Source organism: Halichoerus grypus, chromosome 8 (assembly GCF_964656455.1).
Source record: "Halichoerus grypus chromosome 8, mHalGry1.hap1.1, whole genome shotgun sequence".
In the NCBI taxonomy this organism is placed as follows: domain Eukaryota; kingdom Metazoa; phylum Chordata; class Mammalia; order Carnivora; family Phocidae; genus Halichoerus; species Halichoerus grypus.
Genome location: NC_135719.1, coordinates 24527913 through 24543976, shown reverse-complemented (window position 1 = coordinate 24543976; position 16064 = coordinate 24527913). Strand labels below are relative to the sequence as shown.

Sequence of the window (16064 nt, the reverse complement as noted above, 5' to 3'; positions counted from 1 at the left end):
TAGGGAACCGGGAAGGCCTGAGCTTAAATCCTGGTTCTGCCAATAACAGATAAGACTAGGGCCAAGTGCCTTAAGTTCTGTGAGCCTCAGTTTCTGTCCCTCTGAAATGGGCATGCTGATGCAGCAGACCCATGAGATGGTGGGAAGAAGTGGGTGCAGGGAAGCTCTAAGCGCATGGCTGGCATGGGGCTGGTCCTCAGCAGATATTTGGTTCCTCCGGCCGTCGGCATCGTGCTTCCTACCCTCTTTCCGGCACATGCAGGAGCCTGGTTCGTGCTATTCTCTTCCTGGTTTCACATCACGGTGGGAGAGCTATTGTTGTGTGACTTGCCATTTGAAGTCCCAAGTCAGCAAGGACCATATTTACCGTTTAACCAGGTGGCACATTTATAGTGCCATTTTCTTTGTACTTGTGGTTTTTCTCCCTAAAATTTGAAATTTTTCTTTTGTGTTAAGAAATAGCTTGTGTTCTTTTTCTGGGATTTCCTTTTTTTTTTTTTTTTTTTTTTTTGGTCCTTTTTGTGCAAGTAAAGGCAAGTCTTCTCATTTGCATGTCACTGGATTAATTCTGAGATAAGACTTCAACATTTCATTTTTATTCTTCACTAGGGTTCAAAAACCCTGTTTTTCCTATGCCCAGTATCTCATGGATTACAAACATGACAGGTAATTTTACCAGAGGCAGTTTGATGGCCCTCAGCTCAGTACAAGTAAATTGTGTTGGTTAACGTCCAAGGAACTTTATTCCCTATGTTTGCTTTGTAGCCTTACCGCTTTGTGGCACAGTTAGAGACATGAATGAACATTTTAGAAAGGAGAGCAGCCCTTTCTCCTGGGAAGGCGAACAGAAGAGTCCCTGTAAGAAAAGGTTGTATGATTGAGTGGAAAATCAAAATCTGACAAAGAAGCAATAATTTAGGATTATAAAGCAAGCCTGCCATCAAACGTAATTATGTGACATCTTCTAGAGACATGGAAAATGGAAGAAATTTTCAAAAACGAGTGGGAGTATTATGATGAAAAACATTATTGAGTAATAGCTCCAGGGGCCTAGTAAATAGCATCTCCTAGGCATCTTACTGGGTACTTTTTTTTCCCCGTGAATTTGTACTTTCAATATTTTCCCCCATATTAAGCAGCAAAACTATTTTATTTCCTCTGGCAGTGGGGCAGTGCTACCGAGTAAATAAGAGTCAACATGCCCTTGTTTATTTCACCAGGTTTTAAAACCACATATAAGTACCTTTGGTCTACACAGTACATATTTTCTTGATAAACTGTAAGACTTGATAATGTGTAACTGCTTCTCATTTTAAATGAATAAAGAAATTAACTATTTATTTATTTATTTGGAATTAACTTTTTTAAAAAGATTATTAGAGAGCAGGGGGAGGGGCAAAGGGAGAGGGAGAGAAAGAATCTCAAGCACACTCCCCGCTGAGCACGGAGCCGAACTCGGGGCTCGATCTCACGACCGTGAGATCATGACCTGAGCCGAAATCAAGAGTCGGACGCTTAACCGACTAAGCCACCCAGGCTCCTCTGGAATTAGCTTTTTTAAAGAGTCAAATTATAAACATTTGAAAGCCGAGATTTTTTGGTATTTCTTTGTCATGTGGTTAATCAGTTATCCCTTACTGATTCTGCCTCATACAACTGCAAACACTGAGGTCCAGCCTCCTTAAAGTGCGGCTCCCCCTTGGATGTGGTTGAAGGGCCCTCCCCTGCAGCAGGGACGGGACATCTTTGCTTCTGCCCTGAGAGCTGCTCAGAGTACGTCACTCTGGCGCCTTCTCTCCACCTTACAGATTTCGGTATGACGAGAGACATCTACGAGACAGACTATTACCGGAAAGGAGGAAAGGGGTTGCTGCCTGTGCGCTGGATGTCCCCCGAGTCTCTCAAGGATGGAGTCTTCACTACTCACTCCGACGTCTGGTATGAGAGACTTTTCCTGTACCACAAGCCCGGAGCCCTCCAGCTTCCACAGATCCCATTGGCTCAGTCTCAAGGGCTTTATTTTCCTCCTGTTTTCTGTTCACTCTTACCCCATTTCCAGCTTCGGCTAATAAATGTTACGTGGGCCACATTGCTGCGTTGTTTAAGGGTTCCTGTTGTGGGCAGGCTAGCTGAGGGCATTTGTGGGATCTAAAGAATTTATAGGGCCAACATTTCTTTCGATCCTTAGCTGCTCACTAAGCGGCCAGGAGCCCTGGAGACGGCACCAGGAGTCCGAGAACTTCACCTCTCCCCTGCCTGCCTGCTCTCATTTTCTCTTTCCCAACAGCCACTCTGTGTGTGCGCTGCTGCCTTACCTAATTAAAACTTCAGATTGCAGACGTTACTTTATTTAGACCCAAAGCTCACGAGTCCGGATGTGTTTTCTTGTTGGTCCCATCTGCTGTCTGTCCTTTTTCCGTGGGCACCATCATCGTTGACCCAGGGATGGTATGGAAAGCAAAATGTCTCCCTTAATAATAAATGTATCTTGGTATCGAAAGCTTACCAGCTGAGGAGTGCAGAGGACTCTCAGTAGTACTGTTTATTGTGATTCATCAGCAACATTGTAGAGAGGAGGTCAGGCTCTAAAATACAACTGAGGTCCTTGGCAGGCCGAGGTCCTGGCACATCTACCTTCTAGCGCGTCAGCTAGTTTCTTGGCTGTCCTCTCAGGAGGTCCCATTGCTGATGTGTTACAGAAATGGTAGTTGTTTACTCCAAATGCCTGGATGACCACATAGAGGAGCTATTTAAATAGTGACCGACATCGTCTTTTTTTATAACCTCGTGAACCTTTCACAGTTTGAGGGCCTTGGATCTTTGAAGACAGGTGCAAATTGGAAATAGCATTTGAATATGACCCGGCAAAGCGCGATTGCCTCTCGAGTTCACGTAGGAGACCTGTTTTGCAATCAGCCTGTCCAAGATACTTATCTCTTTGCTGTCAAGTCAAAGTGCTCACCATCATTTTTAGATGTAGAGATGATGGGGAGAGGACAGGCCTGGGTCTGTTCATGCATCTGATTATTCTAGCCTCCATGCCTCCAAAAGCTCCAAGGTCAGCTTACAGTGTGATAAAATAGAAAAAACTGTGAGAGTCAGGGAAAACAAGGGGAAGAATAGGAAGATAAAACTAGAGTTATTAATATCTCCGGGCTAATTTTGCCCAAAGTCTGGTTAGCAACGATTGCGACAAGCAGCAACGAAGGGACATATAGGGTGTTCGATGCCAGTGTTCTCCCACTTGATGGCATAGATGTTATGAACCAATAATATATTTATATAAACAAGAGTGAGTATTTGGTATTCATTCCATTCAGTGTCCAGGCATTGAGTACTTTAGGTTTTTGTTTTTTTAACACAGCCTTTGAGGGTAACACAGGTAGGTAGGGTAGGCCGGCCAGGACGTTGGTGAATATGGAAGGTTTCTCAGTTGCCTAGAATTTAAAGCTTTCCCTGTCAGAGGAATGGAAATCATTTTTTTAAAGGTTTTTCTTTTTTTTTTTTTTTTTTTTTTAAGATTTTATTTATTTGACAGAGAGAGTGAGTGAGCACAAGCAGGGCGAGCAGCAGAGGGAGAGGGAGAAGCAGACTCCCCGCTGAGCAGGGAGCCCCATGCGGGGCTCGATCCCAGGACCCTGGGATCATGACCTGAGCCAGAGGCAGACACTTAGCTGACTAAGCCACCCAGGTGCCCCAGTCATTTTAGAATATGTTCAATAGCATAGTCATTCCTAAACAGTTGAAAATCTAGAAAGAGAGACAAAGAATTTTATTTGACTTTGTAAAGGAGACCCAGAATCTCAGGTTTGGGGGGTATCCCTGTGGTCACGTCCAGCCCCCAGGTCCCATCCACGGCACCTTTGACAGCTAGTTGTTGAGCTTCTGCTCACGTCTCTAGGGACTGCTTACTCCCTCCCTCACAAAAACAGACCACCCTACTTCTTAAGACATCCTTGTTCTTTGCTGGTCTTGCTCCTATCATGCCTACGTCGGTCTCTTGGTGATACCCGCTGACCCTTCTCTGTGGCACAGTGCACACCCTGCTCTGGTTTTGATAAGATGGGCCTTGGAGTCACAAGGAAGTGGTCTCTTTTCTCTAGTTTGGACATTTCCACATTTTTCTGCGGCCCTTTGAGATTTTATTCCCAGGCGCTTGGACACTGTGTTGGCTCCTTCTACAGCTCCTCTATAGCGCTGTATCCCAGCCTCTGGGTTAGAAGACACGAGTGTGTTCCCTTCCTGGGCATCTGGGTCAACCTACAACAGTCTTCATATCTTGACTCACTAAGGTTTCCAAACCGCCACAAATATCCAGGGTTGGTTGCACGCACTTACAATCATTTGCTTCTTTAGTGGCTAATGAATGAGAGCGGGGAACGTGGGTCTCTCTGTAGGTCTTGAGTTGCTGGCGGGTGGGACACTGACCCGATCCCGTCTTGGTGTGCTGAGGCGTAGTTGCTGACCCCAGGCAGCCCTGGCACTGACCTGTGAGATTCACAGCAAGTTGTCCCTTCTCTGGGGGAGAACAGTGCTCGTAATGAGAAAAGGCGTCACACAAAGGCATTTGTCCAGTGTTTCAGGAAGAAATGTGTCCACGAAATTCATGACTTGGTTTTATATGATGGCATTAATACCAGTGCCACATGGCAAATTACCCGCTTTGAAAAACACATGGGTTTTGCCTATTTCTGATTGGCTGTGTGGCCTTGGTCAAGCCATGGGACATCCCTGGGCTTTGGCTGCTGCATCTGTGAGGTGAGGGGTGAGGTGTGTTTAGGAATGTCTACACGCCCTACGGGGTCTGCAGGAGCTTGATCGGTGTTTAAACGGCCCCTGTGACAAGTGGTGATGCCCCGGGGCCATCTTGGTGTTGGGTAGAGTTGGTTCGGCCTCCGTCCATTAGACTCCATACAGCTGGCCACGTCCCGTGAAGGATGACCAGACTCCAGCATTAAGTGGCCCTCACTGACAAGCGACACGGACGTCACACAAGAGTCACTCCAGGGAAGGCATCTGGGGGGAGCCGGGCCTCTTACCTGCTGTGTTATTTCACGGGTGTGATCGCAAGGACCTGGGGAGGCTCAGGACATGCTCGGCGTGTGCAAGAACAAGGTGACTAGAGACACACTCCCTGTCCTTGAGGGGTGAAGTCTTAGGGGAAGAGGAAGTGATCCTGACAGGCTAGAGTCACAGAAGCCTGGCCAGAAGAGATGGGGTCATAGGGCACCCTAAAATATGCATTGTCACCGATGGGGACATGAGGGTGCGGGTTTCAGGCAGCGGGAATGTTGCGGGGTGGGCGGGGAGCCCTGGCAGCAGGACTGGGCTCGCTGCCTGTGGAGGCCAGCGGGACTCCCTTGAGGGAATTAGGGTAGAGAGAGACCAAGTAAGGCCTCAGACCAACGTTGTGTTAGGGGCTTGGACCTGATCCTTCAGGTTCTACAAAGACGCGTAAAGCTTCTGAAGGAAGCGTGACATAGGAGCGTGACCTGGCACTGTGTTTTAAGATGTTCACGTTTGGGGCGCCTGGGTGGCTCAGTCGGGACACTGCTTTCTGCCTTCGGCTCAGGTCGTGATCCCAGGGTCCTGGGATCAAGCCCCGCGTCGGGCTCCCCGCTTGGCGGGAAACCTGCTTCTCCCTCTCCCTCTGCCCCTGCTTGTGCTCTCTCTCTCGCTGTCTCTCTCTGTCGAATAAATAAATAAAAATCTTAAAAAAATAAAATAAAATAAGATGTTCACGTTAGCTGGAGAGGAAGGCAGTGGAGTCAGGTGCCGGCGCCCAAACCGGGGGTGCTGTCGGCCCGGCGAGGGGGACCACGGGCGCGGTGCTGGGCCCCGATGAGGCCGGGGGATGGAAGACCTGGGGTGGACTGCTCAAGTGGGGCCAGAAGAGCAGGGCTGCGGGACAGGCTTGAGGTCGCGACACGGGAAGTTCCCGGTAGCCAAGGGACCGGGAGCTTGAGGCCGAGCAGCCGTGGCAGAAAGGGTCGCTGAGGGCGCCGGTGAGCGAGGCCGGGCTGCCGCAGCCTGTGCGAGGTGCGTGGCTCCGCGAGGGAGCCCTGCTCTCAGGTGACCCCTCGGGCGAGGCCCGCAGCCAGTAAAAACAGCAAGCTTGTCGTTTCCTGGGCTGTCCTGCCTAGCCGAGGGGACGGTGGGGAGCCGTAGCCCCGCGGGACGTGTCCCCACCCCACCCCCCGCCGAAGCTGATGGAGAAGCTGGCTGCCCTGAGCCCCAGCCTCTGAACGCCGCACCGAGGCCTCTGGGTCTTTGGCTTTTCTAGATCTCTTGTGCAATACTGAAGACTGTTTCTTGGTCACTGGAAATTAAAAAGGATCTTGGCTGGGTCAGTCCTCTGCTAAGATTCTATATTTGTGTCTCACATCTGCTCTTAGTACCAATTTGCACAGAAACCTTTTGTTCACGGCAAAGGAGCTATAGCTGAGGCAGTGAATAGAACATTCTGGTACAGACTCGGAGGCCCTCCTGGCTCAGGCTCCCGGCCAGGATCCCGAGAGCTCTCCGTGGGAAGCGCCGGGCCCCAGAATGTTTGGTGTGGCTCTGCCCGCGCCCCTGGCCTTGCATGGTCCCGTCGGAAGCCCCTTGGGCCGTTGGCTGCTGACGAGCCTGCTTTATTCTGCCCAAATGAACCGAATGTAACGGCAAATAGGCCGAGGAAAATGTGTACAAGATGGCAGCGCGTGGTGGGAAGGCACCTTTATTTTGCAGATTACAGCATCGCCTTTTTCAGCATTATCTACCTGAACTTTCTGTGTGCGTGTATATGTATTTTCATTTGTCTTCCAGTAGTCGGATCTTCTAAAGCAACAGGCAAAACTGCATGCTTGGCAGAATCGCTCACTGCTCCCCTTGCTGAACTGACTCCTCAGCCCCTTTGCCCCTGGGCTAAACTCTGCTTAAGGACGCCTGGTGGCCTGTGAGCCCCATAACCAGCCAGTACTGCCCTCCTCGCCGCCGCCCCCCACCCTGAGACTGAGCCCTCCATAGGCCAGCCGCAACCCCAGCCCCCGTGGGGCTTCTCTCCCCACCGACCCCACCGGACCTGAGGGATCCCCGGTGAGCTTTCCAGCACTGCAGACCAATGAAATGAGAACTGTGGTCCGGGACCCCAGGCTTCGGTGTGTTTTAAAAACTCACCGGGAGACTCTGCTCCGCAGGCAGCACTGAGAGCTCCTTGCGTACAAGTTTGCACAACGGGGGAGTGTGTTGACGGGCTCGGCTGCGGCAGGCCGCGTGCGGGCACGCTACACCAGGGGCCCGGCAGGGCCTGGGGATCTGCCTTTGATGACAGGCTAGAGTGCCTGCCGGCGGCCTCGCTGGGGCCCTCAACTCAGCTTGTCCGGCCTTCACGTGAGCGCACAGGTGCTTCCTAGCCCTTCGGGGACCCGGCAAATCCCCTCCACCCCGGCTTCTTCCTCCACCGTGCCCGGGGGCTGCGTCTCCTGCGCAGGGAACGTGAGCGGCAACCGCGGAAGACGGTGCCGGGCACGCTGCAGGACGCGCTCGGCTGCCGCTCGGCGGACCGTCGCTCGGCACCCGGGGTCTGCCCTCGGCTTTCTGAGCCCTCACGTTGTCCCCTGTGTCCCGTAGGTCCTTCGGCGTCGTGCTCTGGGAGATCGCCACGCTGGCCGAGCAGCCCTACCAGGGCTTGTCCAACGAGCAGGTCCTTCGCTTCGTTATGGAGGGCGGCCTTCTGGACAAGCCGGACAACTGCCCCGACATGCTGTATGTACCTCCTGGGCCCCGGCCGCCCCCCTTCCCAGTTCCCTGATCAGTGACCCCCGGGGGGGGTGGTGAGGGGTTCTGAGAGCCAGTCTCTTGGGCCCCGCAGGTGCCGTGAAGGCCAGGGGGGCGTTTAGAAGAGGGTCATCCTGATGGCAGGAACCCGTGCCTTCGTGGAGCTGCCTCAGTTTCACCCCGTCTCCCTTATGCTTCTGGTTCCGATGTAATGGCTGGCACTGAGCGCGATGGTGGCCCGCGCACGCCGCCGCCACAGGGGCTCCCTCGGGTTTCTTCCCCGCTGAGTGCTGACGAAAGTCCTAAGCCGTGAAAGCCACATGCTCTCCGGAGCTTCATCCAGTGACCCATGGGGCACCTGGCTCGAGGTTCAGCTGACCGCCCTGCAGACTTTGGGCTTTGGGCACTGGCAGATTGGCACTGGCACTTCTTTTTAACAAAATCATTCAGCGTCGTGTTCCTGAGATTTGTCCGTTAAGGGCAGAGCGTCCATGATGCGTCCTGGGCCTCACTGCTCGGTGTTCTTAGGATCCCTCTGTTGGCGGGGGTCAGAGCTGCGGAAGGCTAGAGGGCCGCGTTGTCTGTGCACAGGAGGAACAAGTCAGAGGAGGGTGTGAAGGTGTTCTGTGGCTGGGTCGTCGGGGGCAGGACAAGGACCGGGACAGGTAGGCGGCGGTGCACTTGGTTTCCACAGGCATGTTAAGGTGGGGCTCAGAGGTTCTTCTGGATCCCAGTGGGTGGAAGGGAGGCTACCACTACTAGTACCTCAGGACCAATTCTGGAATTTTCCAGAAGTGCTTTTCAGGACATGTTTGGATCCCAAAGGAATGGTCGGGCTGTCTCTGTGTCTAAGACCCCTCGATCTGCCTCAAGGGAGCACTGCCTCAGGCTGGGGCCTCAGAGCGGCGGCATGGTTTGCAAATACGAGTCAGATACCATGTCAGCTGGATACCAGGGAAACTGGCCTCAACAGTCATGAAAGCTTCACTCGTTTGAATCTCTCACCGGTTTCCTTGGGTCAGGAATCCAGACACAGGTGTGCTGGCCCCTCTGCTCAGTCTCACCAGACTGAAATCAGATGTAGGCTGCGGCTGCCATCACCCGAGGCGGTGGGCCTCCCTCTTCCACGCCCTTCAGGTTGTCCGCAGGACTCAGCCCTGTGGCTGTGGGACTGGGGTCCTTCCAGAGAGCGGGTCTTCTCCCACCAGAGCAGCTTCCTTCTTCAGAGCCAGCAAGAGCATCTCTCTGTTGCTTTTACCTTTTGTTTTACCCGATTAAGCCACATCTACCGCCAGATAATCTCCCTTTTGGTTAACTCAGAGTCCACGGATGAGAAAACTGAAATCCTGTCATCTTCCTTAGTCCAACTCACATTCAGGTGAGGAGTTGCATGATGATGCATTTACACCAGGGGCAGGAATCTTGGGGAGCATCTTAGGGTCTGGCTGCCACAGCTCGCGAAGCAGAAACCATTGACTGTCAACAAACCACGGTTTTGTGGTTTTTTCTGAAGGACTTGGTTGCTACCAAGACGGAACCTCCCCAGCTCCATGTAGACATGGGAGGCCTTGTTCCCATGGCCCTGACTGCGCAGCTGCAGGGCCCGCGGGCTGGGGGAGACTCGGTGTAGCACCCCTGTGCTGCGGAGTACATTAGCTGGGCCCTATGCCCTGTAACTGCTGCTTCTGAATGTTTGTTCAGCTGAAGCCTGTTCTATCCCACGGACAGTTTGCACGGAATTAAGAAAGAGGACCCACGATTGCCATAGGGAAAGCAGCATCCCTGCATCTGCGTGCGTGCGTGTGTGTGTGTGTGTGTGTGTGTGTGTGTGTGTGTGTGTGTGTTGGGGGCAGGGGAACCCACTGATCATCTGAGCATGGGCCTAGAGTAGGAAATTTGCATGGTCCTAGACATGGGGCACAGAGTAGGCCCACCAGTGACAGGAGGCTCTACTTCTCAGAGGGCAGTGCATATGGCGGGGGCTGGGGGGGTGGTGGTGGCCGAGACAGGGTGGGAGGTCCCTCGAGAACCTTCCCAATTAGCGTCTTCAGACTTCAGGACCCAAAGTTAGAAGAGACTCAAAAGGGCACTTAGTTTAAAAGGAAAAAAAAAAAGTCACTTAGTGCATTTTCTTGCCTACTGTGGAAACGCTCCCTCTCCCGACCTGTACCAGTTTTTTACTGCAGTACAACATCATCCCAAACCTAACAGTTTAAAACAACAATAAGCATTTGCCATCCCACGGAGTTCCGAAGGCCGGGAAGCCAGGAGCGGCTTGGCTGAACGGCTCGGGCTCCGAGTCTCTCGGCCAGGGCTGCAGTCAGCAGAAGGCTTGACTGGGGCTGGGACCCACTCCCAGGGTGTGGGACCCACTCCCAGGGTGGCGCACCCGTGCGGCCAAGTGCCAGGCAGCGGGCTTCTCCTCGAGCAGGGCTCAGCAGACGCTTCCTCTAGAAGGGCAGAGAGGAAGTATTTTCGGCTCCAGGGGCCCGTACGGTCCCAAAGACAGCCACTCACCTCTGTCATCGCGCCAAAGCAATCACAGATACCACGTGATCGAGCCATGGCTGTGCCCCCGCACAACTTGATTTGGGGATACTGAAGTTTGAATTTCCCATAATTTTCACGTCACAAAATATTATTCTTATTTTGATTTATTTTTTCCAACCACTCTTAAATATAGAAACTGTTCTTAGCTCCTAGGGCTTACAAAATCGGCCCGGAGGCTAGATCTGGGCCGTGGGCGCCTGTAGGTTGCCCACCCTGCCCAAGAGCAAGTGATTCCAGGGCAGAGCAGAAGCCACAGTGGCCGTTATGGCCTCACCCCAGGGGGCAGCCCTCCGTGACGTGGTTGCTTACAGCGGGCATGCGTACCAGGAGGTGGGGGTCCCTGGGGGTTGGCTTCCACAGCCCACTGACTCCCAGTTTCCCTCACAGGTACTGTTCTCTCTGAACAGTGTGGTCACTGTATCCTTGTCAGCCCATTAGAAGAAAAATCTTCCTTCAGAGCAGAAATCTAAGTAATGGAGTATGAGGAGTGATGCCCACTGAATGTGCATCCAAGTGTCTGGTGCGGAACAGAGGCGGTGGCTAGAACCCGTGGTGTGGCAAGCTTAGAGACAGTCCGAGAAAGCAGGTGTGCGTTTCGTTCACGTGGTTTGGGGGTGGTGGGAGGAGAGGTATTGTTTTTTGAGCTTTCTCTTTGACTCAGATAAGTGTTGGCCGCTGAGAAACTTGTGGGACTCATGAAGTTGACCTACCTCCTGGTGACTGGAGTTTTGATATTAATTTAATATGCCTGGGAAGCAGCCCACCTGCCGTGGGAAAAGCGGTAAACTTCCTGTTCCCAGCACAGAGTGACCAGGAAACTCACATGGAGAGGTTACCATTGGATATTAAATGTTTAATTCACGAGGCATTTCTGCTTCGCCATCCAGAACCCCTGTGGCAAACTGTTCTCCCTTCTAAGAAAATAACAAAATGGAAGGAGGCGAGTTGGTTGTATGGGGTGGGGAGTGTCTGTGTTGTCCTGAACTCCCTGATGAGCTTAGGTAAAGGAGTGTTCTGGGAGAGGAGTTCTTTTGTTACGTGGGCACTGAAAGAACGGACTCCTGTTTGTCCCAGAGGAGAGGAGAGTCACGGAGCTCTTGGGAGTTGCCCCAAAGCCCTGCTGGGCCTCCAGGTGGGAGAGAGACCAGTTCAGTTGTGTGGCTCCAGAGGTCTGAGCGGACCCCAGCAGGGTAACTCGGGGGCGGGGTGTGCAGTGGCTGCGAGGGGCCCTCAGCTCTGCGCCAGCGTCTTGGCGATGCCCGCAAGCGTGTGAAGTGGGCTCCCCTGGAGTGGCCAGTAGTCCCCATCCCCTCAACGGCGCCGTGCGCTTGGGCTTTAGGGGAAAGGCTCCACGGTCCAAGCCACAGAGAGTCTAGGCTTGCGAGTCTTAACACCGACACTCGGTTTGAATTAATTTAACAAGTGGCATGAGATCAGATTTGACTTGTGGTTCGCTGGTGGTTCCGCATTTTAAATGGATGACAAAGCCCATCTCGCGTCTCTGTACTTACACCACGAATGTCCTTGAGCCCCTCTGGCTCCATGCTGACTGCTGACGCCCCAGAGACAGCTGTAAGGCACAGTCCTAGCTCTCAGAAGCCGGGTAGCAGGGCCGGATTCTACCGCTGCAGGACAGACCTAGAGCAGAGCTGCGCCGGAGTCAGCCCTGGGCCAAGAAGCCCTATGGTCTTCTGTAAAACTTCCAGTGTCACACGTCCAGACCCTTGCCGGGGCCGGTCCTCAGTATACAGCACTCAGGACAGAATTTGAAGTTTTTGGCCCAGAGAGTCACCAACTCATAGATGAGTCTGGAACAGATTCAGTAGACTCTGGTGGGTTTTGCAGTTTTCAAATGCACTTTTTCCTCTTGCTGATTAAAGCTCCCTCCTCGCTGGTGATCCTGTGCTGGTTTTGTGGGAATCGGGTGCTGGAGTAGAATCCAAACAGTCAGGAATGGCTGTCCTCGCCTGGTTAGCCGTGCTGCGACCATGGGCTGTCCCGCGGTACCTGGGCCCTGCGTTTGATCTCGGCCCAAAGACAGAGTGACTTGGGGTGAGGGGTCAGGCAGGCCTGCTGTCTCCCTGCCGGCCCCAGCTGAGAGGAGGCTCAAGAGACGATCCTGGCTGTCCCGGGCTGCCAGGAGGAGGTGGAGGGAGGGGCACACCCAGCCCTTCTGGGCCTTTCTGGAATCTGGTCTTTGTTGCAAGGTGGCCAAGTGGACTGCGCTGCCTCTCACGTCTTGGCTTGTGCTCACAACCTGCGTGCATGCCCAGCAGGGCCAAGAGTAGGGTGGCAATCCGGAGGCCCCTCTGTGTGCAGGATGGGAGGGGGCAGGCCAGTTGTCCCTCTTCCCTCACGCTGCCCCCCGGGGTCACACATGTCTCCCTTAAGCGGCTTCACTGCAGGGCAGGGCAGCAAGCAGCTCCGGTCCATCTCTTCCCTGACCCACCCCCCGGGGGTGAAGGGGCTGCGCAACTCCCCCCTCCCCGGCCCCCACAAGGGGTCATTCGGGAAAGGACAGCTCGGCCTCAGCAGAGCCAACTAGTTGTAAAACATGGGGCTTTTTTAAAGAAGAGCTTTATCAGCCCATAAATCCTTGTAGAGTCTACTGGAAAGTTTTCTTGTGGAGATAGTGTAAACAAGGTCTTGAATCCGACAGAGTGAAAAAGACTTCCTTTTATGGGCAGCCCTGGAAGGGCTGTGACTGGGGCCTCACATGGTCGTTTGTGCTGTCGTCGCTCCAGTCGTTCCCCTGCTGGCTGGTGGCACCCCCTCAGCAGCCCCCCCCCAGGCCGCAGCAGCCCCGAGCCAGGGCCCATGACCCCATCACGTGCTCCTGGCCCCGGCCCCCAGCCCGCCTCTAGTCGGGGACAGGTCGGTCAGCCAGAGAGGAGAGCGCGGCGGAGCCATAGAGAGGGGCCTCGTGTACTGTTTGGTGGGGGGAGCCCTTCTCCCTGGGCAGTAGTGGGAGGTCAGGGAAGGCAGGCTTGTTTGCCATCTGACCCGAGGCAGGAGCTGCCTATCTGTGCAAATCCCCCACGACCCTGACTCGAGGAGAAGAACCGGTCTCCTGGGGGGACCACGGTGGTTCTTGCTGAGGCTGAGAAAATGCCCCTTTCCCTGAGGTAGGTGGTGTTCAGCGCCCAGCCCCGCTCCGCCCTCACTGTTGACACAGACTGTGTCATCTCTTGGGGCTTCCGCTTCTTCACCTACGCAGTGGGCATGTAGTCTCGGGCGCCGGCCTCCCGGCCTCGGGAGGATGAAAGCAGGCCGCACGGGGAAAACCCCGCGCGCCGCCCCGTGTGTTCCGGAGCGCGTTCGGCAGAGGCCGGTCCTGGCCTGCGGCTGGTGGCTGGGCAGGGGGCTGGGTCGGGAGGGGAAAATCCAGTTGGTCTTCACATTTCGTCCAGATATTTTGCTGCCAGAGCACAGGTAGCAGACGTGTTCGATATAGGGCCACACGGCGAATATTTTGGGCTTCTAGGCCAGTCTCTGTTCCAACTACTCAACTAGAAGTTGGCCCCCCTTGAGAACAGCTACAGACCTATGAACAGATGGGCATGGCTGTTCCAATAAAACACGATTTACAAAAACAGGTAGCAACACAGGCCAAAAGTCTCCTGTGCCCACCCTCCCTCAAGGTCACATCGTCTTCCCTCCAGCGACCTGACACCTTTTCCCCCAGGTCTGTGAAGGTAGCTGGCCCCGTTAGCTTAGGAGCTTTCTGTCTGCAGGCCGGTTTCTGTGTCCCACCAGCCTGCCCCCTGCCTTCTTCCCCGGGCCCAGACAGAAGCAAGTGCTCTGTCAGTCTAGTGGTCAGCCCAGAGGCTAGAAGCCAGTTTGGGGTACTCTGTGCTTCCTAAATATGGGGAGTTCCATGTAGCCATTTTTATTGAAAAGCATCTCTTCAGCTAGAAGGGCCACTGGCCAGTCCCTTCTTGGAACCGTGGCCGCCTCCAGCTCTGGGGCCAGCCTGGATGGTTGCTCGGTCACCCTCCTTTCCGCTCCCAAGGTCTACTAAGCTGGGTCTCTCTGCATTGTGGGTTAATCAGAAGCATCCCCTCCTCCCCCGGCCTCCCCGAACTCTTGTCAAAGCACAGGCCCCCCCAGGTCAGCTGGCCACACTACCCCATTCTTTGTCTCCTTCCGGCTCTTGGGGGGCCCCTTCCCATTGCCAGGAAGACTCCCGGTGGTCCACTTGGCTCTGAGGGCTTCGCAGAGGTTCGGGGCCCAAGTGTCATTGCGGTGCAGCTGTCAGACCCAGCGCGGGCGTCACGCTGTGTTCGCTGCCTGCCCTGCCGGCCCCTGCCGCCTTGGTGGGCTCTGGCTGCAGGGCATCACTGGGACTGTCACTCAGTTGGCGGGGCCCCGGGACGACTTGGAAGGCGTGCTCCTGCCGTGTGTTCTGCAGGCCCCGCCGGCCGGCCGCAGCCGCTGGGGCAGGCTCAGAAACAGCAGAGGTGGAATTAAAAGAGCGCTCACCGTCGGGAGAGCTGCGATCCGCCCTAACCCTTATACGGAAACACCAGAGGTTTCCTGCACTCTAATTCCGCAAATAAGGTTCCATCAGTGGCTACAAGAGATGCTTTAAATAGAATGCTGTGTTTTTATCTCTTTTTTAAAGATTCATTTTAGAGAGAGAGTGGGGGGAGGGCCAGAGGGAGAGGGAGAGAAAGAATCTCAAGCAGACTGCCTGCTGAGCGCAGAGCCTGACGCGGGGCTCGATCCCACGACCCTGAGATCGCGGCCTGAGCTGAAGCTGAGTCGGACGCCCCACCGACGGTGCCACCCAAGCGCCCCTGTTTTTATACCTTAGCATTGTCACCATAATACCTGTGATGACAGACGGTGTGTGAACCTGGAGTTGCCCTCCCCGGGAGAGGAGCGCTTAGGTCTTGTCCCGCGGAGGGTCCTGGGCCCCGGGGAAAGCGAAAGCCATGGTGGGACATGAGACGGGAGAAGCTGAGGCCCGTTGGGCCCCCGAGAGAGAAAGACAGAGCGCTCCCGTGTCCACGTGTCGTGGGGAGGCCACAGCGAGTGGCCCGGGAGGCTGCGCGGCCACGGCCACAGCGGGCGGCGGGGCGCATCGCCTGTCTGTCTCCACCCCAGGTTTGAGCTGATGCGCATGTGCTGGCAGTACAACCCCAAGATGAGGCCTGCCTTCCTGGAGATCATCAGCAGCATCAAGGACGAGATGGAGCCCGGCTTCCGGGAGGTCTCCTTCTACTACAGCGAGGAGAACAAGCCGCCCGAGCCCGAGGAGCTGGACCTGGAGCCCGAGAACATGGAGAGCGTCCCCCTGGACCCCTCCGCCTCCTCGTCCTCCCTGCCGCTGCCCGACAGACACTCAGGACACAAGGCCGAGAACGGCCCGGGCCCTGGCGTGCTGGTTCTCCGAGCCAGCTTCGATGAGAGACAGCCTTACGCGCACATGAACGGGGGACGCAAGAACGAGAGGGCCTTGCCCCTGCCCCAGTCTTCGACCTGCTGATCCTTGGCTCCCGATTCCCGTGCAGACAGTAACGTGTGTGCACGCTGGGTGGCGGGGGGTGGGGTGGGGGGGTGGGGGGTTGGGGGGGTGGGAGGGGAGGGAGAGAGTCCGAACAATCTATCCACAGCCTCCTGTACCTCAGTGGATCTTCAGGCCTGCCAATGCTGCCCATGGAAGACAGCTTGTCTGCAGTAAACACATTTGGGGTGTTCCTTTTTCCAATATGCAAGCAGCTTTTTATTTCCCTACCCAAACCCTTAACTGA

The 16064-nt window shown here is 54.6% G+C and overlaps 1 protein-coding gene across 1 annotated transcript in view; it reads left to right on the top strand.

Moving 5' to 3' along the window:
* The window catches only part of IGF1R (insulin like growth factor 1 receptor), a 292269-nt gene extending 276420 nt beyond the window's left edge, over positions 1-15849 (top strand). The window contains exons 19-21 of the mRNA XM_078078941.1: positions 1809-1938; positions 7612-7746; positions 15418-15849. Coding sequence (XP_077935067.1) covers positions 1809-1938; positions 7612-7746; positions 15418-15799 — 647 coding nt within the window. The 3' untranslated portion in view covers positions 15800-15849. The remainder of the gene's footprint in view (positions 1-1808; positions 1939-7611; positions 7747-15417) is intronic.
* Positions 15850-16064: the final 215 nt, after the last annotated feature.